This window comes from Ctenocephalides felis, unplaced genomic scaffold, assembly GCF_003426905.1.
Source record: "Ctenocephalides felis isolate EL2017-DRISC unplaced genomic scaffold, ASM342690v1 CF-g0.4_SCAFFOLD_03571, whole genome shotgun sequence".
Lineage (NCBI taxonomy): Eukaryota > Metazoa > Arthropoda > Insecta > Siphonaptera > Pulicidae > Ctenocephalides > Ctenocephalides felis.
Window position 1 is genome coordinate 36,552,660 of NW_020539725.1, and position 20,766 is coordinate 36,573,425.

A 20,766-nucleotide genomic window follows, 5' to 3' on the forward strand; every position below is an offset into this window, starting at 1 on the left:
TTAAATGAACAACTATCTCTTTATAACATGAATTACACGAGCTTATATAATTTTCTTTGAACTTTTTGCTTCAAAGCGAAGACTCTCTGAATGGAAGTTGAATATCTGAAAAAAATGAGGAAAGGAATAAATACATTTTCTTGAGAAACTTCTGAATTTAAATTGTAAATATTAAAAGAGTGTGTTAGTGATAAATTCTGAAATCTGAACTTGAAAACTTGTTTTCAACATGAATTTTTTTTATTTTTTAAGCACATAATTTTGAAACCTATATTTAAAATTTTTGAACATATATTAATACTAATTTTAAAGTTTATTTTAATCTTATATATATATATATATATATATATGTTTAATGTTTTATTTTGTCCTTTTGCAGATGCAATATGAATGGCAACTACAAGAATCCTGACGATATGCTGGAATTATCTTTGATTTTTCTACGTATGCAAGAGTCTGAACTAAGAATGGAGGGAAAACGAACAGTAAGTTTTTAGTTTTTTACTATTTATCCGACAATAATTTCATATTATTGAGTCGTTAAAAAAATTTAATTAACTGATAACGTGAGTTAGTAATAGTGACAAATTCGAAAACTAAAAATATCAATCAAAACTGATGTATGCGTTTGGGTATATATTTATATGTATGTATGAATTTGGCACTTTTTGTTTGAAGTAGAACGGTTCAATCGAATTGCTGGAATTTAAATATAGAATCGAATTTTTTAAAAAAAAATCTTTCTTAATTGACACACTTCTTTATAGAAACTCCTTTTTTCCTAATCAACAAAATTCAAAATATAATTTTCTAATTCTCACTAATAATTCGTGCATGCAGTAATTTGCCTTGAAGCACAATCTTAAATCATACTAGCTTAATTTCATAATTAGATAAAAAGGATTAATTTATTTTACTTTCTAAGGTTTCGATATGTTTTCTGTCTGGGTTATATATATATATATATATATATATATATATATATATATAACCGATTCTAAAATTTACATAAAAAGATTTTTGGTAATAAAAATTAAAATAAATTTTGACAACTAAATTAAAGAACTTTGATGTAATCTAATGAAGTGCGGGAGTGAAAATATGTAGTTCTCCGTATATTTTCTTCTCGTTAAAAAGAATCTTTTTATAATTTTATTATCTATCATATATTTTATTTGAGGCCTTTCTGTATATTCTGAAATATTACTATTTTAGAAATGAAAAGCCTTTGTTATATCTGATAATTGTTGTTGATTGAATTATCTGACGTATTTCGCATGCAACCGGTAATTAATATGCAACTCGGATGTAGCCAAATTGTATGTTAATTTAATGTATATATTATAATATATTCTACTGTATCAAGGAAGAACACTGGAAGGTCCACCATGTTGTCTATGTCTTTGTTTATTATTCTAACTTACAAGTACCATTTTTATTTTGCCTTTTTGAGTCGTGAGTTTTTTTTATAATAAGATTTAATATTGATTCTATCATATGTAAATGCTATTTCATATGTTTCAACACAAAAGTTAATCCAGATGATGATTGAAAATTATGTTATAAACAATTTGTGTTAGGAGAAACTAAGTACGGTTGTGCTACTATCATTTTGGTCGGCCATAATTTTAGTTCATCCGTTAGCTGAAAGTAAAGTAAATTAAATGGTGATGTGAATATTTGTCTGAAACATTTTTTGACTCTTTAAAAGCAATGTGGCTTACAGCTCGTGTTAATGTAAGAAACTGACTAAAAGCAATAATGGTAACTTGTTCGAACAATCATACTACATCTTTTCCCCATTTGGATCCTACCTCAAAATCAATATAGTTTAGCAGTTATACTGTCACTTCCGTACTCTGCAACAACCGTTTCCAGTCTTCCCTATTGCTTGATTGAATAACTGAATTGCTATGTACCATGAAGAAATATCATCAAAGTGGATCAAATCATGGAAATAATGTAATCAACATTTTTACTGATGTTTTTGATTTAGATCAATAACTGAAAAAATAATTTGAACTTTAATTAGTTTGCCTAAATATAATTTGAATTATCGTAAGACTTACTTCAATTTTGCAAATAACTCTCTCTACAAAATATTAGTTTGTGTACCTGTGATATTGTATTATGAACACACACTATCATAATCAATGTTTAGCAATCCATTTTCCGGGTTTTGGCCACAATAAATTGCTATGCACCGCAGCAATATATACGTTTATTTATTTCCTAATATCTTGCTAAGCCAATTTTCGACGCATTATTTTAAGTGAATATATATTCTCTATTTGATTAGATTTATTATGATTACGAAGCATCGTCTGTTTATTTTGCGAATAGCGGTTGTAAACTAGCAATGCTATTAACTCGGTCGAGTATTTTAGGGAAATTATATTATTATCGTACCTCTAAAACTGAGTTTATTTGTGCTACAAACATGTCTGTACATTAAATATATAATGAAGAAAGCCACAGAATCGTTGTGGTTTATATTGCAAAATTGCAGACTTTATGTGGCAATCTAGCTGATGAATAATTATATAGTTAATGGATTTATATATATATACGATATGGATATATATATATATATATATATATATATATATATATATATATATATATATATATATATATATATGTATATATATATGTATATATATATATATATATATATATATATATATATATATATATCATAGATTATATTATTCTATTAATTTTCCAGGAATCGATTCACTGAACATACAAAAATAAATATAGTGCTTGGTAATGTCAAAGGATGGCAAAAAATCTGGGAGATAGCACAGTCGTGGCAACAGCTGCTAGTATTAAAATAGTTACACCGCAAAACAAGAGGGCTACAATTATAATTTATCCAACAGGTAAGTCAAATCAGAATATCAGTTCTGAAACAGACAGTTTTACTTGTCTGTTTCAGAACAAAAATTGCTATATAATAAATATATATATATATATATATATATATTAAATTTAATTTTTAAAAAATATGTAAATATTTATATAATTTTAATGATAAAGTGTCAAAACAGTTAATATTAATAGGGGGGGGGGCGCTAGAAAAAAAGTTGCATGCGGGCGCCAAGGGCCCCAGGACCGGCCCTGTATATATATATATATATATATATATATATTAAATATATTAAATTATTAGTACATAAATCATCCCATATTGAAAATTATAATTGAAAGTACGACGATCTGTTATTTTGCTTAAGTTGTATTATCGTTTATTTCTTTGTGATTTGCAATCCTTCTGCAATACCCGTGAGGCAGTGGTGTTGTGCTAATATTTTTTTTGCCGGAACGCTAAAATTTAAAATCCGGTTCAAAAAAATTGATATATTTCGATAAGAACTCACAAATCTAATATATTGCCTTCTTATATAATTAACTCTATTATATACAGCTAGTCTATACATTAAATTGTACAAGTATAGGGAATCATTGAGTACATAATTTATATTCTTTAATAACATTAATTATATTTATTGTGGTATTATTTGTATTCATTAATACTTACAGGTATTTATTATGATATAAAAGTACTCAAGATTTATTACAATACTTTATAAGACTTAACCTAATAATATGAGTGATAACCTATTACCTATCTTACTATACTGTATTATTGTATATCATAGGTAGATATCTATTATCAATCATACCGTGAGATACCTATACCGTCATTAACTTATTATATACCTACATACTTTTATGTTCTTATAAATATTACTGTCTAATATATATTTACCTATATTATATAGGTTTACCTTACGCCCGATGTATTATCTACCTATCTATTGGCTATTCTGGGAATTGAACCCGGGACCTCCGCGTGGAAGTCGTGCACCTTAACCACTACCCTATCGGGTACCTCCATTAATAATATAATATGGGACGCACTGTTGTTTCCGCGGGTCATTTTCTAATTAATTAGGTGATTAATACTAAGGTGGCGCGACGACACGCGAGAATAGACGGTTGATTGTAGCGTTACGGTGGTCTAGTGGCCAAGGTTGTCGCGTGCCACGCGGCTGACCCGGGTTCGATTCTCGGTAGGGTTAATGTATCGTGTAAGCAAAATTATAGGTAATAGGATATATAGTAGATATAGGTTAAGTGTATTCGGTATACAATGTAGGGATTTGAGAGTATGTGATGAAATATAGCGTATGGTATAGATGTAAGGTGTGTAGTATAGAATGCAACGTATAGGCATACGTATAGGCTATAAAAATACACGAATAGGAACCTATGATGTAGGTGTTAGCGTATAAGAAATGCGAATGAATATTAGATTTAATTTATAAATATTATTTTTTCTATAAGAATTTTTATCTCGGTATTAAATATCTAAAATATCCAAAATATACGTCAAGACATTGATTACACCTTACTGCTGCCTTTGCCGTTATCACTTCATAGAAAATTAATTACTGCACTTTTGAACGATTGTGTGCACTGTGCGACAACAGGCATAGAACTATAAATTTTATTAAATGTTTGAGTAATTTGTGCGAGCTGATTTTCTTAAGATGTTCTTAATCTCGCAACTTACTGAATTCTAAAAATTCTAAATTTAAAAATATAATATCAAAATTATTATACCGCTGTCTGGAAGGGATGGCAATTATAAATATACAGACTAATACATACAGAATTTGGAATTTTTTTATAATCCGTAATATTGAGAATGTTTGCATTAGACCTAAAAAGGGATGCTTATTTACCTAAGCTATGGAAATATATATGGAAAAAATATATGATTTGCACATGCATCCTGTGCTCACTTAAACTAAACAATGATCATAATATATTTAACGAATTTTTAACAGTATTTACAAATTACATTCAAATCACCCAAAGCAAGTGGGTTAAAGTCGCGTAATTTTTGAATTTGCCTCTCCACTTTGAATTTAAAAATGGATATTTCTGTGGGGCGTGTGCCCCACGTTGGGAATTACTAGTCTAGGAGTACAATTTTTCAATTTACTACCAGGTTAATTTAATCTACTATCAATAATTGAGTGATCATCAATTCCACAGCACCTTCATCAGATTTTTAAAAGATCAAAGTTTCTATGAATATGCATACAATTTTCAAATTGTAGGCCGAAATTTAGACAATAAGTCTATTGAAATATCAGGGTAACTCTTTTGCTATAAATTGTCAACTAATTTACCAATAAATGTTGGATTGTAAAAATTTACAAGCGATCGAACGGCTTATATTTTTGCCAAAATATTACAATTTTTTGCAGTTCTTATGCTTTTGTATTTATAGAATTGCTTTTTTCGCTACAATCAATTTCCATTATATGAATGTCTTAAATTATTTATTTTATTCGACTAACGCCCGCTATGTCCGAAACAAGTCCAACTTATATTCGAAATAATCGGGCATCAGACACTTTTCGGTCTTAAAGTAACATATGTGAAATTTGAAATACACTACTGTATTGTAATTAATATTTCAGTTCATACACCTCAATTTGTAACTAAATTAAAAACGACTTTGATAAAAGCGTGAGGGCTATTTTCACTTGGAAACATACATTTTATCTACATTTACAAGTGAAAATGCATATTACTGATAGGTTGCACGCATCACAGGAACATCTCCTTATCTTCTTATGTACTGATTTGTTTACATGGAAGTACATTTACTATATAAATTACTTCTTGTTGACAAGAATGGTGCACATGCTTTATAACTATACTTAAAAGCATGATTGAAAATTCAATCATGGGGTTCCTCAATAGAGTATTAAAAGGTAAAATAACAAGTTGTCGTTTCCACGAAAGCTTTGCATTATGTGCAGTGTATCATCACTCCATTCAGTAACAAGTGTTCTAATGGAGTCACAAACAGCTCGTAGGTTGTAATTTTAACGAGTTCGAGTTCAAACCAACCACCGCATATTGCTTACGCATAGAAAATACTGAAGATAACAAGTGCATTTAAGACGCACGGGGAGTCATTTGCTTTATTAGAGAACAGGCTGAAGGTTATTTCATGCGAAAAGTTGTAGAACCGTTTGAATTGAACTAGATGTTGGTAACTTTGTGGTTTTGGAATTTATTTTTTACGGATTTTATTAACTTACCAACGGAGAAGTTTATGTTTTTGCAAAAAATTTTGACGTCTGATGAAACTTTGTATAACGAAAGATTTTGTCGTCTTAAATATTATACTGAAATATTTTAGGCATACGATAAGCGGTTCAATTATAAAAATTCATCAAAATTTAAAATTGCGCTGCGTGCTTGAGCGATTCTAATCAGAATCTATGCAGAAGAAGAATCTGTAGGTGTTGGTGGTACTGGGTACAGTGTCGTCCACACTAAATAATACACATTTTTAAATCTTGAAATGGATGAAATGAAATGTATTAAATAAATTAATGTATAATATACAATTTCGAGATATCTACGTTCCAAAGCTATTAATTTTAAATAATTTTTAATAAAAGCGAAATCTTTAATCTATAAACAGTTGAACATTTTATCTAAATAGCTAATTCTATTTCTTGTTGATAAAGTCCATTCTTTACTCGTATCGGAAAGTTCATGCAACTTGCTTTAAGGCAAAATGCTATTTGCAACCAGTCTTATTATTTCTATCCTTCAGAAATAAATTTATTGTAATGGATAATAGCACTTTTTAATGAAAAATTTAGATTGTTGTTCTTTTTGTTCTTTTACCATTAAAATCATTAAAATATTTTTTATATATATGGCTGAAATATGCGCATATACTGTAAATTTTTAATTTTTTAAATCAATTCGTATATATTCATGGTTTCACATATTACAATTCGTATAGTTTCTAAGTTTTCAACAATCGGCTGCAATTCTTCAATTCTAGTTAATCAAATAGATTTTATATGTATTTAATTTCAATAACAAAATACTTTAGATTTTTTTTCAACAATAAAAGCTAAAGTCGGTTTAGCCGTTTCGGAGAAACGGTTATATAGATATGCGAGAGAACGGAGCATCCGATTTTAATGATTCAAAAAGCACTCGACTTGTATTGACATAATGAAAAATTGATTAAATTTTTGCAAAAGCAGGTCCAAAGATTCTAAACGATTTTAGACAGTCTAGATTAACGGACATGAATGGGTATCAGAAAGTTTTCACAAAATAACATTATTTTTAAACTAGCTGTAAGTGGAATTCTGTCTTAAGGCAATTAAGGCATCGTGCCTTGATGCAAATTGCTGGAACTCCCCGTACCGTAACGAAATGATCGAGGAATATTAAATGTTTTAAAATAGATTATTTTAAATATTGTAACATTGTCTAATATTTATAAGAATTACATAAACTGAATTGGAAAGTTGAAATTATTTGTTTAAGGTATATTAGAACAGAATTAAAATAGAAATCTGAACTATTTTCGATATACAAAAAAAATTTAAAAAAAAATTTTGAAACAATTTTTTTTTCAAAATTAATTATTTTGTTAAAACAAGCAGAAAGTTCTTTGAATAATACAAATCGGACGCTTAGTTCCCTCAAAAACTACCATTTTTTGCACATTTAGCTCTGTATCTCCGAAACCGCTGGACCTGCCTTTGCCTTAAACTAATCACCACCTCTCCCCGTCATTACAAATTGATTATTTTGGATCATTCAAATCGGATGCTCCGTTCTCTCAAAAACTTAATTTTTATTTTCTGCACTCTTTGCTCTTTATCTCCATAACTGCTGGGCCTGCCTTTGCCAAAAACTAATCAGCACATCTTCCTATAGATAGGAATCTAATGTTTTTTGAACCATTCAAATCGGTTTATCCGTGCGCCCGAAAACGTGGACGAAAAATTGACATACATACACACACACACACTTTGATTTTTTCTGAAGTATGCCAAAATGTTCAGAAACCTTCAAAACGTCGAGAAATAAATGTAAACATTTTCGATTTCGATTTTTGGACGATTACAATAACTTACCCTACGGGAAGTTAAAAAAGGAATTTTTTCAACTTTTTTTTCAGTTATCCAAAAAAAAATTGATGCATTTTTAAAAATATTTATTTTCAGTACGGGTAGTTCCAGCAATTTGCTTTAAGGTACGATGCCATGCGTAACATCTAATTTTGCAAAGTATTTACTAGATCTAATTCTATTTTATCAGTAGTATCATTATGATCTAGTCCGATGTTCTAGGAACATGCGGGTTCGATATTTCATTTCCTCTTTTCATACGCGACAGCGGAGAAGTGTCTATTTCGAAATGTCACCGTTTGCCGTATCTGCCTCGCACAATGGCGAACAACCTGACAAAGGCTGCCTGGGAGACGACCTGACTAGTATTATGACGTCCGACGCTTTACAACGCAACCAACTATTGTGCGCGCCTTCAGATTCGCTAATGGCAACGCGCGAGGCCTATTCAATTCCTAAATGGATAAGAAACGAATTTTCAATGGAAATATATACATTTTGAACGCTTACAATTTGATAGATATTGTGAAAGATGTGTTAATGGATACCCTTAAGAATAATATTGAGATTCTGTAATAAACTCTAGCCGTTTACTTTTAGAAGACACATGCGATGGTTGAAATTCAGTTCAAGAGAGATAGTTTTAAAATCTTTAGAGAATACAGTACAAATAATTTTTGCATGCGGTTTTATTTGTAAAAATTTTGCGCAGTTCAATATATGTAAACTAAACTTAGAATATTACATAAAAAAGTAGTGGTAACACCCAGCGATATATCTACTAGGAATGTATAACATATATAATTGAAATTGATAAAACAAAAGAAAAAAATCAATAAAATATACCAATATTTACCTGAACTAAATGAGATCTTGTGGCAATTTTCTTCTCACTCTGGTGGGGTAGCATTTCAGGTATATTCCACCGGCCAATTCATTAATATGCTCGTCATTTTTATATTTGTGGGCCATCGGTGGCGATATCGGTTAGAACGTGGGCTAGCACCAACTAGTCCCGGGTTCACTGTGTGGGGAATCAAGCAGGCTAGACATGGTGGTAAAACAATATAACTTGTCATTTTTATTTATCATAAAATTTTGTAATTAATAAATCGTTTATATTTTCATCCAATGGACTTTATATTTTTATATTCATAACTTTTTCCTATACTGGTGACCTACGACGTTTGTGATGAAGACAAAGAAGGAACGTGAATCGGAAATTTAAAAAAATGTAGACTTTGATGCAGCACCATAATCACTTATCTTCCGTGACTACTTATGAGGTACTGTTGGTATACCCATTTTGTATACCCAGACCTCAGTGTTTATTGCTGACACAAAAATTAGTTTTGAGCCTAGACTTTGGGTCCTGAATTGAATTCACTATCAAATACTTCATTGGAATTGCAATTCGATCTCTCCTTGTCCGTTAACTCACCAAATCGTCTTTTGATGCATTAAACTTTGGAACTGCATCTGGTCAAGATGATGACTCTTCGATACGCTTTCCTTCGAATCACAACCGATTCGAGAATCTGATGATACAAAGGGCTACTGAAGTCGACATGATTATTATAATCATTGCGAAAGTCCATATTCTTACAGAGCGCCATCTATTTACCCAAAATATTATAGAAATTAAACATTATTAAATATTATTAAAAATTAAGATCATGGCTGAATCTTCAAAGTTTAGCAAGACATCGAGGTTCCGGCAGATTTACCACGTGATTTATATTTAGAACCATATGCATAGTATGAAGATGATGGAAGGTCGAATTACCTGGATCTGCCGACGAAACTGTCATTTATTCCATTGGATGAATTTCTAATTAACCAGTACCACAACACTGCTATAATCTGCTTTTCCACCATATTTTTATAACGTGTTTACCTGTATTTTTTAAACTGTGAGGTCAACACTGGGCAGGGTTTGTGTGGGGATTCAAGCAGGCTAGACATGGTGGAAAAACAATATAACATTCATTTTGTCTTGTCATTTTTATTTATCATAAAATTTTGTAATTTATATAATCGTTTATATTTTCATTCAATGGATTTTATAATTTTATATACATAACTTTTTCCTACAACTGGTTTGATTCCCGCTATCGCCAAGCCTGACATCAGGCAACTTTGATGTCAAATTTCTACTTGAGGCTATAGATCTCAAATATAGCCTCAAGTGAAAATTGCCTCTTGTGGGTATAGTTGCTTATATAGTAAAATGTCAGCAAATTCGAATATAGATAATTAGTCATAACTAGGCTGGACAACTACTGGGTTGCCATCCATTCAAGATTCATATAGTAAGAAAAGTCAAAACAATTACTGAATGTCCTAAGTGTGACAGATTGTGATTAAAATAAAAACAATAAAAAAAAATCTATATTTATATTTAGAAGCAACCACAACGGTTTGTTCTGCTATTGTGAGCAAGTCTGTGTCTTGGTGAATAAACCATATGGTATTCACCAAGCACAGACTTTCTTGCCAAAATATGTTGACGTGTAACGAGGAGCGTTTAAGATTTGCCTCGGGATTTTATTTTGAGTGCGTTGCATGATGTTCAAGTTACTATTTTTTGTAGTACCTAAAGTTGAATTTCATCGTCACACTGAATTTGAAAATGCCTAATTATATTTTATTTTCATTAATCACTGGACTATCAATATTAATACACTCAATACTTCTGACAATGTATAAAACTAAATTTAATTTATATTGTCGTTTTCAACAGTAAACAGAATCTATGAATTCTTGTATTCGAACTTGCCGTAATTAGATAATAAGCCAGCAGTTAACAAAACCATATTTGTTAATAACTGTTATTAGCATGAATCTAACATTTTTCATATCTGATTTTCTTAGATACAGAAATGTCCTAGATGGGCTATTTTTACTTGAAAACATATTATAGATTTATATTTTCAAAAGTGGATATCGCTACTGCTCGATATCTGCAGTTGAACTCGGGTTCTGTATTCTGACAGCATGAGCACACAAGCATCTTATTTTCTTAGTATTGATATGATGAAATTTTTTGTTGTCTAATCGTAATATATTGAGGAAATTAGCTATGATTTCTGAACCATTTACGCTTTTTCATCCAACCATCAGTAATTTGATTTGTCTATTATCAACAAAATGCTAGTCATAATAATTGTTCATCAGAGAAATATAAATGTTATACTTTGAGATAAATGAGATTTTATGCTGATATTTTACATTAAAATCGTCAATTTCCTCTACAAATTTATGAAGCAAGTAATTAAACTATCTTTCCTTTAATATCCCTATAAAGTTTGACGCTTTGAATAACTGCGTTTTAATTACACATGAAAATATTTCTGACATGATTTTAAATTAATTACACCGCATACTGAATTACGCGGTAACAGAAATGTAATTAAAAGTAACAGTCCGGGAACCAACGAAAACACCGAATTATGTTACGAGACCGAAATCCTTCGTCATGACACAGCTTTTCCTTTTTCAAAGGTCCTGTCACACTTGACGCGAAATGCTCTTTGTAGCTTTTCTCATGATGTATGAGGACACTGTGTAATTAATACCAGAAAACCATCATGCTGATCGATATGTCCTTGTGGTTGGACTATGACATGTTTCGAATTGTAGTTTGGTGATCATCGTGGAATAGTAGAAGTGGTTAGTACTGTGGCTTTGCTTAATACATAGGTTTAATACATACAATTGCTAACTCGATAAAAATCATTTAGTAAATTCCTAATTTCTGAATATAACAAATCAACAAGTAATAATTTTAATGGTTGGATTAACGATATAAAATTTTAAATCAGAACAAATGTGAAACTTAATATAATGATTGTTAATTTGTTTAATATTGACTTTATTCAAACTTTATAACAAATTTCAATATCTCAAGGTTTAACCAAACTCTGGTTTTAGTAACATTTGAAATGATTTACCTATTTTTATTTAAATATGTGAATTTTTATACTATGTAAGGTTTTAGATTCCAATCCCAGGTTCGATTATACATACCATATGAGGTGTGCATTTGCATTAGTTGTGTTTCTTTTATTTTTTTTTCACCTAGTCCGATACTAATAATTTTACTTCTTTTTGTAGAAACATAAATCTGTATCTTTGAACAAATTAATGTATTTTTTTAGCTGAATGGTGACACGCACCTGGTCTCGAAACGTTTATACTTTTATGAATATTTCTTTCATTTCGACGTATGAGCTGTACTACGATACGATATATATATATATATATATATATATATATATATATATATATATATCATTTATTTATACATTTACACCTACAGGTATGACTACATACATTTCTGTATAGACTGTAGTGTAAAATCATAATAATTTTTAACTAATTGGTAAATATTAGTATTTAAAAAATTGGAACTTTTGAATTATAGACATGGGTACAGAACGTCTGTCGGGTCATCTAGTATATATATATATATATATATATATATATATATATTTGTTGCTAAATCTAGTTCAAACTGCTACTAAAAGTTTAATGATGCTTATATGAATGATTGCATTTGGTTGCGGACACACATTTTATGCGACAATAAACATATTTATTTAACTTGAATTTAAAACGTATTGTTTAAATTCGTAATAAATGCATAGAAATTTATGTTCATATTATATTAATAAAACTTTATTTGACTGTGAAATATTGTAAATTTATTTTACATTTGATCGAAAATATATAAAGATATATGTATATGTTTTTATATACATACATATATACATATATAAAGACATATATATATATATATATATATATATAATATATATATATATATATATATATATATTTATTTATTTATATATTTGCCGCTCCGGCAGCAAAACACGTATTAATTCTGCATATCACGAGTGGAAAGGGTTAATTTTGGTCTTGAAATATATGAGTAAGTTTTTTTAGATTCATACATAAAAAAAGAATAATTTATAAATTAATCTTTCATTTTAAACGTTTCGACATACAATTTGATGTCGTTATCAGTGGATTTTTCACGTAGTATCTTACATCTAAAGTTGTGTGCACAGCACAAAGTGTGTATATATATATATATGTTAGATAGATTGGGCGTTACATATAAAAAATATAGATATGAAGGTTTTTTTTAACTTACCGAAGGAGAAGTTTATGTTTTCAGCAAAAAATCCGACTCGCTAATTTTATGTTTTCTCGACGTTTCAAGCCATTCTGAATCGGATGAGACCAAATTTGGAAAAAGTATGTGTGTGTGTGCGTGTGTGAACAGATTTTTTGCCGTAAATCGACGTTTTCTCAAAAACGGCTGGATCGATTTCAAACATTTAAAAGCCATTCGATGTATCCGGGCCGTTTCTTTGTAAATCGCAGAAAAGTGAAAAATGTTTCGTCCTCGTTTTAGCCCGCAATTCTGAATCGATTTTGAAAATTCCAAAACCGTTCGATAGATATAGATTGGGAATTGTGCTGATTAGTTTTTGGTAAAGATCGACCGGGCCGTTTTCTTGTAATAAAGTTTTTTTTTAAAAAAATGTGACGATTTTTATGATTTTTTTTTTGAGGGTAGATACCATAGTCTTGTAGATCAAGACTACTTTATAAGTCTTGATTGACAAAATAGTAAATAAAGGCATAAAAAAATATTGCCGTAACACTTGATCCATCACTTCTGCAGTCTTTTCTTACAAAAAAGTCATTTTTCAGTGTCGCCAGAGTCTATTGTGATACCAATCGTATCGTGCATCGTGGGTTTCCCTATATTGGCATTGCTCATCATCTGCTGTCTTCGCCGAAGGGCTCGAATGGCAAGGGAGAGAGCGAGAAGAAGGAACTGTGATAAGGAACACGGCACTTTGTCACTAGTTCGATTCAGTCCAATTCATAGATTAGGTGAGTAGATAGATCTCAAAAACCTTTTATCAAACTTAGCAAATACTACCTAACTCTAATGCGATTATGTACCAACTCAAAAGTCAATTGAATTTAGTTGGCGGTAGGGACAGCAAATATATTTATAAATGACTTTAGAAATGATTAGTGCAACAATTGGTCGTTGTATTATTTACCATCTAAGAATAATAGTATACAAATCAAAGTTAAAAACTTATTACTTCTGCACTTTAGTACTTCTGCAGAACAATTAAATCATATCCACTATTACCACTCTGTTCAATTATTAAAATTTAATGATTTTAATAAAATTCTGCTACTATGACAAAATCTTCATTAAATATTATGAAACAATTGTTAGAGAAATGCAATAATTGATAAGCAAATTTCATTCTCAGTAAATAATCCTTCATGACTCTTTCCTAACCCGGTCAATATCCAAAGTTCCAATATTGTATCTATTTTATTTCATTGCCGATATATTTTTCATATTAATGGAAATAAGAATCCTAATAAATAACTACAAGAAAACTAAAATAAGCAAGTATAGTTTTGTTTTATTGTACGAAAATTTGATCTATATTAGTGTTCACGGTTCCACCGGCTTTATTAATTTAAAGATTACAGTATATTGTCTATTTCATCTGCTTGAACTAATTTCCTTTATCTTATTTTGATTAGCGTTTCACGAAATGCTTACAAAAAATTATGGACATATATTCATAAAGATTACAATAGTTATTTTCGATATGTGTCTTTTTTCATTATTCATTGTGTCGGCTCCCTGTTAATTAGTGGTTAGAGCCACTTTATACTTGTTTATCTATGGTTGGAGTTACGAAATTTAAATCAGAAAATCCGGGTTTCATTCTTTCCTCCGACAGCTTGATGTCGAGCCGTAGTGATATCCGTTTTTACTTAGAAATATAGATAGCAATATGTTTCCAAGTGAAAATAGCACTTACTTTGCAGCAGCATTCCAATTGGAAAGGCGACTGTGGGTTTATCTTCTAATAGCATCCAATAATAAAAAGAATAGGTTAAGACTATAATTAGATTGCCTACTAATAACAACGTTTTTAGTAATAAGCAGTGTCCCATACAGCTAAGAACGTGTGATAATATATAAATAACTTACAAAAATTATTTCATTATATGTTAAAATTAATTTATATTGTATTTCAGCCGGAACTCATAATGCTAGGCCCATAACTTTAAAACCCGATAGACAAATGAGTCGGGGCTTTCCTTCGCAGGAACTAGATACCGTGGTTGAAGAAAAGTCAGATCCGGAGCAAACACAGGTGAATATAATTTTATATATCAATTGCATTAGCCGTTTCAACCGACAGTAAATACAAAAAAACAATATCTTTTCTGATCTTAATAGCAATTTATTAGTGCGGTTAATCGAGTTTCTACTGTACTTATAAATTTATAGTTGTTTTTTAATCAGCTCTTCTCTCAATAAATTTGGGTTCAACACACGATATGTTACGTGAAAAATATGAACGGCGTTAAACCAAATTAAATCGTATATAAGCTAGGCTTATAATGTAGAAAAACTGTTGATAATTTACTCCATTGTTAGATTAATATTTCTTTTAACGTTGAGATATTTCAGGTTGAGTTAATGACGCCAGATACAGATACGAACGGAACCGACACAACGGGGAAAGAGAGCTAGCCGAAAATCACCCGCCACACGGCGCTTATACATGGAGGACCTAGTGTTAGTATACCATGGATAAGCATGTAGTATACTTAACAAAAACTATTTATTTCAACTAGAAGAAGAATTATCAACACTAAACCTACCAAGGCCGGTCAAAATGAACGGCGTTGTTTCAAACTGTATTACCTTAGTCATTTTTAAACATTAAAATAATAATATCAAACTATATGACAATTCTTAGAACATACTATTATTTTTTTTACTCTTTGATTTTAATTATTTTTTATATTTTCCGAAAAAAAATTGTTATCTGGCCTAACTACCGCGGTCGGTCAATTTGACCGCTGAAAAATAATGTTATTTGTGATGTCGATTTCATCGAATCAAAACCAAAAAAATTTAGAATGATGTTCTGGACGACATCTGAGGTCAATAGTAAATAAACTATAAGTGGGTTTCCTTATTTGGGAAATGACAAGAGAAGAGATTGTTCAATTCTTCAATTGGATAGTTCATTGTTCTAAAACAAATAAATTCATTCACTGTATAAATCAAATTTCATTACCATCTCAGTAAAAAAGAAATCGGTATAAAAGAAAACCGAAAAAATGCTTGTCCGAAGTTTCAAAATGGTTTCAAACATTATTCTCAAATTTTCCTAACCAATGTTTATTTCGTTTGATTGATTTTTCGAAGGACCAATGATATTTAAAACACTTTAATTGTGATATTTTGCGTTTATTTTAAAATTAACTACAAATTGTATTTGTATGTGCAATGTTTTCAAAGTTTTATTTCATTGTATTGATTGATTTAATTTTATGATGATTTTTGATTTGATTGCTTTTGTTTCTATATCAATATATGGCATGCTTTGATTTTGGCGTGAACATACTCCTTACTAGGGAATGCAATACCGGTATACCGAATTACCGGTAAACCGCCAGATTTTTTGGCAGTATTTATTCCAAAAATACCGGTATTTTCAGTATTTTTACATAAGCGTTATTTGATACATAATACCTTAAAGTTTAAATTTCTCGGAACAAATTTATCTTTAAATTCCATAATCGCATAAACAGCTATATCTTCAAGTGATTCTATAAGATAAACAAATGTCAAATATTATCTCAACTCGTCATTAAACTGAATATTTATTGCTTTCCAAAGGGCTTCATATCGTGTTACAATAAATAGAATTGGACTGATAGATAATGATGTTTGTTTCATCTTTTGTAAAAATGTAACGGTTTTTTAAGTGATATTTGCGCCAAAATATTTCATATCATATAGATTACCTCTGCGTAATCTTTATTATTTTTTAACTTTATACATAATAATTATGATAATTACTAAATATTTTTGCTTCTTATTACAATTATAAAATATTATTCTTCGAAAACGTTTCGAGGTTTGAAAATACTATAGAAGCATCATATTGTTTTAAATAACAATACTCAACAATTATAGTAACTTATTATTTATCTCGACAAAGAATACGATCTTGAATTAGTGTAGCGAAATTATTTTTTTAAATATTGGAGAGTATGCTAGTTTAACACATCGGATATAGACAATTCAGTTTATTATAATAATGTAATATGATTTTTTATGAGTTTTTGGCCTTTCTTGCTCATAAGTTTGTTTTTGGTGAAAAGTACTCAGTATACTCGATAGTGATAATGTATTAAGCAATTGCATATACTTTTGTTAAATTATTATTTAAAATAATAAACTTATTGTTTTTTTTTATTGTTTACGTGAATATAGTTGTAGTTGTATATACATTTTTTTATATTTGTACTAGTAACTTTCAATTTTGTTTACGTTTGGTTAAGATAATAAAAATACCAGTAACTTACCGGTATTCCGGTTTTTAAATGAAAAATTACCGAAATACCGGTATTGAAATTTTCCATCGGTATTGCATTCTCTAGTAAGGATACTATATTCTTACACACTATTTTTTGTGTAATACCAATTTTTTAAAATTATTATTTATAACTATAGAGGCTATGTTATATAATAAATTATAGTAATATATTAAATCGCAAGTTCAAAAACTTTATCTGTAATTCTAGGTATCGGGCGAGAGACCACCATTATGGAGTTCGCTGACACATATGCATGCACTCCATGAGGCTTTACCTTTGAGTTGACCCGAAACATCAGTTTCATAATGTCTAATAACTTTTATTTTTAAGATTACCTAAAAATTGCGCATTAAATACAACTTAAATGATAATTACTATAAGTTACACTACGAGAAGTTAAAAAGAATATTATTCCTTCTCAGTGGAGGTGATGTCGAAAACTTCGTATAAGTGAAACTAAAGTGAAACAAGTTTTAAAAAAAATCAATTAACTAAATTTACGTAAAATCGTTTCGTAATTATTGATTGGATATTTATTAAATAATTTAATAAATTAATATTAAAGTTGTTCCATTAAATGATTATTAGTAGATTTTTATTGTTACTAGCTGTTGGTTTCTCAACTGCAAATATAATATATTTAATAAATTTTATTATGCGCTTTGCGCTGAACCTATTTGTTTGGGGAAAAAGATATTCTCAAAATGATCGAATGAATCGAAATTTATATACATTGAAAGATCGATTATAGCTGTACAAATAAATGAGATTTGTTTTTTCATTTGCTTTGGTTTTATGAGTACTAGTATCAAAATTAATGATAAAGAACTTTAGTCAAGATGGTATTTGATGAGAATTTGAATTTCTTATTTGTGATGGTATTTTTTGCATAATTATACCATAAAACTGTGACCAATAATTTTCGTAATTGTTACTAAAAATTGAGAATTTCTTTTTCTTCAAATTAATGCTATTGCATTACGAACTTTGTATATAAAAAATATAGTTTAGAAATGAAATATTCTACAAATAATAAAGATTTATAATAATAATTTAAATTTATAAAATCTCATGCTTATATGACTTATGAATTCTATTCCATTTATGTTTAATAAAGGTATTTTCTTAAAAACATCTTAATGTAGCGTCATTATGTTACTTCATAATCTTGTTTTTATTTTGAAGCTCTTAATATAGGGTCCAATAGACGGTAATTTTGCACATATGCTGTTTTGCTCTGAACGAAGTAGCGTTTATTAAATACCAGTTCTAGTAAAAAGTTCCAAGCATTTTCTTTTAGTTGTCGAACTATCATATTACCTGACAATGAGTATAAAAGGTGTTGCATTAATCTTTCAAAAAATTATCAAAATTTTAAACAACTTCCGTTTGAAACTCGCCCTTTCTCTCTGGTAACACATTTGAGAAAATATCATATCAAATAAATGAGTAGATGGTTTGAACGACCGAAGAAAAGCTAAGAACTTTTTACTTGAACCGTTATATATATATATATATATATATATATATATATAATATTTAATTATACTGAATATATATTATTTTATACGTTACACAGGTTCAACTAAAATTATCAACAAAAATTGAATATAAATCGCAAATAATTTAGCCAATGTAAATGACCAAAATGTAAATATTTATAGATAAATTCAAGACTAATAGAATAAAAATACATTCTTTATAATTTTTTTCTTATAATATTTTGGAATGCATGAGATTCAATTTATTCACAGCCAGATAAATTGTCAATGATGACCGGATTAAATTCACTAGCAAAGTGAAGCACATTTTTTATAATTAGGACATGTATTTGGTTTAAATAATCTATACTTATAATATTGTGCTAACAATTTCACAGAATTTAGCAATAATATTAACTCCAGAAACCACCCCTATTTACTGAAAACATCACATTAAGATGACGAACGGAAAAAATATTTTTAATGGTATTGCAAGCATTTAGGAGTTATTTCAGTTTCTATGATTTTTTAGTATTTTATCGTTAAAGTATTTGTAAATACATGTTAACAAATAACTAAAAACAATTGCTAGAAAAAGATCTAGTGACTAGATCATTTTGAACTTTATGAATAGTTAATTAGCTCGATTTCAAACCCATAATTTGCATGTTATACAAAGTTAAAAACAATAATAAAACATTTTTAACTTTCCGTAGGGTAAGTTATTGTAATGGGGCGAAAATCGAAATTGAAAATTTTTACATTTCTCGATGTTTTGAAGGTTTCTGAACATTTTGGCATACCTCAGAAAAATGGATGTGAGTGTGTGTGTATGTATATATGGATAAAATTTTCAGTCATGTTTTCGGGCGCACGGATCGACCGATTTGAATGGTTCAAAAAACATTCGATTTCTATTGATAGAGAGATGTGCTGATTAGTTTTCGGCATAGGCAGGTCCAGCAGTTACGGAGATAAAAAGCAAAGGGTGCAGAAAATAGAAATCGAGTTTTTGAGAGAACGGAGCATCCGATTTGAATGATCTAAAAAACATTCAATTAGCAATGATTGGGAAAAGTGTTTATTAGTTTTTCGCAAAGGCAGGAGAACTAAACGTCCGATTTAAATGATTCAAAGAACTTTCTGCTTGTCTTAACAAAATAATTGATCTTGGAAAAAAAATTTTTGTTTGAACTTTTTTTTTTCAAAAAAAAATTTTTTGTATATCGAAAATAATTCAGATTTTATTTTTAATTCTGACTATACTTCTAATATACTGAAAAATAGAGTTTACGTAAGTAGTTGGGGTCAATCTATCAAAAATGCCTATATACACACATAATGCTAATTTATTATTAAAATCTTATGAATTAGTTGATTCGTTTTGATATTAATCCATTATTGACTGTTTGAGGTACAAATACATGACTAAAATTACTTGCCGCAAGCGTGAACTATTTGTTTTCAAACTATGTAAAAAGTTAAAATAACTGGTAGGGTGTATGGCATCGTGCCTCAAGGCAAATTGCTGGAACTTCCCGTACCGTAACGAAATGTTCGAGGAATTTTGAATGTTTTCAAATAGATTATTATAAATACCGTAATACTGCCTAATATTTATAAGAATTATATAAACTGAATTACAAAGTTAAATTTATATATTTAAAGTATATATGTGAGCTTTATTACTTTAGCCACAATTAATTAATAAATTAATCTGAATTATTTTCGACATACATTTTTTTAGAAAATAAAATAAGTTTGTTCCAAAAGCAATTGTTTTGTCAACACAAGCTGAAAGTTTTTCGAATCATTCCAATCGGATGCTTAGTTCTCTCAAAAAA

At 29.2% G+C, this 20,766-nt stretch overlaps 1 protein-coding gene across 3 annotated transcripts; it reads left to right on the forward strand.

Moving 5' to 3' along the window:
• The first annotated feature begins 367 nt into the window (after positions 1-367).
• On the forward strand, positions 368-17,828 carry LOC113385388. 3 transcript variants are annotated; one of them, XM_026623232.1, is made up of 6 exons: positions 368-485; positions 2,729-2,885; positions 13,707-13,892; positions 15,078-15,196; positions 15,508-15,624; positions 17,649-17,732. In XM_026623232.1, exons 2-5 carry the CDS (start codon positions 2,783-2,785, stop codon positions 15,577-15,579), a joined length of 480 nt encoding a protein of 159 aa, XP_026479017.1. In that variant the 5' UTR covers positions 368-485; positions 2,729-2,782; the 3' UTR covers positions 15,580-15,624; positions 17,649-17,732. The 3 variants fall into 3 exon arrangements, with proteins under 3 accessions (XP_026479017.1, XP_026479018.1, XP_026479016.1); XM_026623233.1 differs by having other exon boundaries at positions 15,517-15,624; XM_026623231.1 differs by lacking the exon at positions 15,508-15,624 and having other exon boundaries at positions 17,649-17,828.
• Positions 17,829-20,766: the final 2,938 nt, after the last annotated feature.

What these genes read in the sequence shown, in the direction of transcription:
- LOC113385388 (XM_026623231.1), top strand. Translation starts at nt 2,783, where the DNA reads ATGGCAAAAAATCTGGGAGATAGCACAGTCGTGGCAACAGCTGCTAGT. An exon ending in CAGTCCAATTCATAGATTAG is followed by an intron (nt 13,893 to 15,077) that starts GTGAGTAGATAG and finishes ATTGTATTTCAG; the next exon opens with CCGGAACTCATAATGCTAGG. An exon ending in CAGATCCGGAGCAAACACAG is followed by an intron (nt 15,197 to 17,648) that starts GTGAATATAATT and finishes CTGTAATTCTAG; the next exon opens with GTATCGGGCGAGAGACCACC.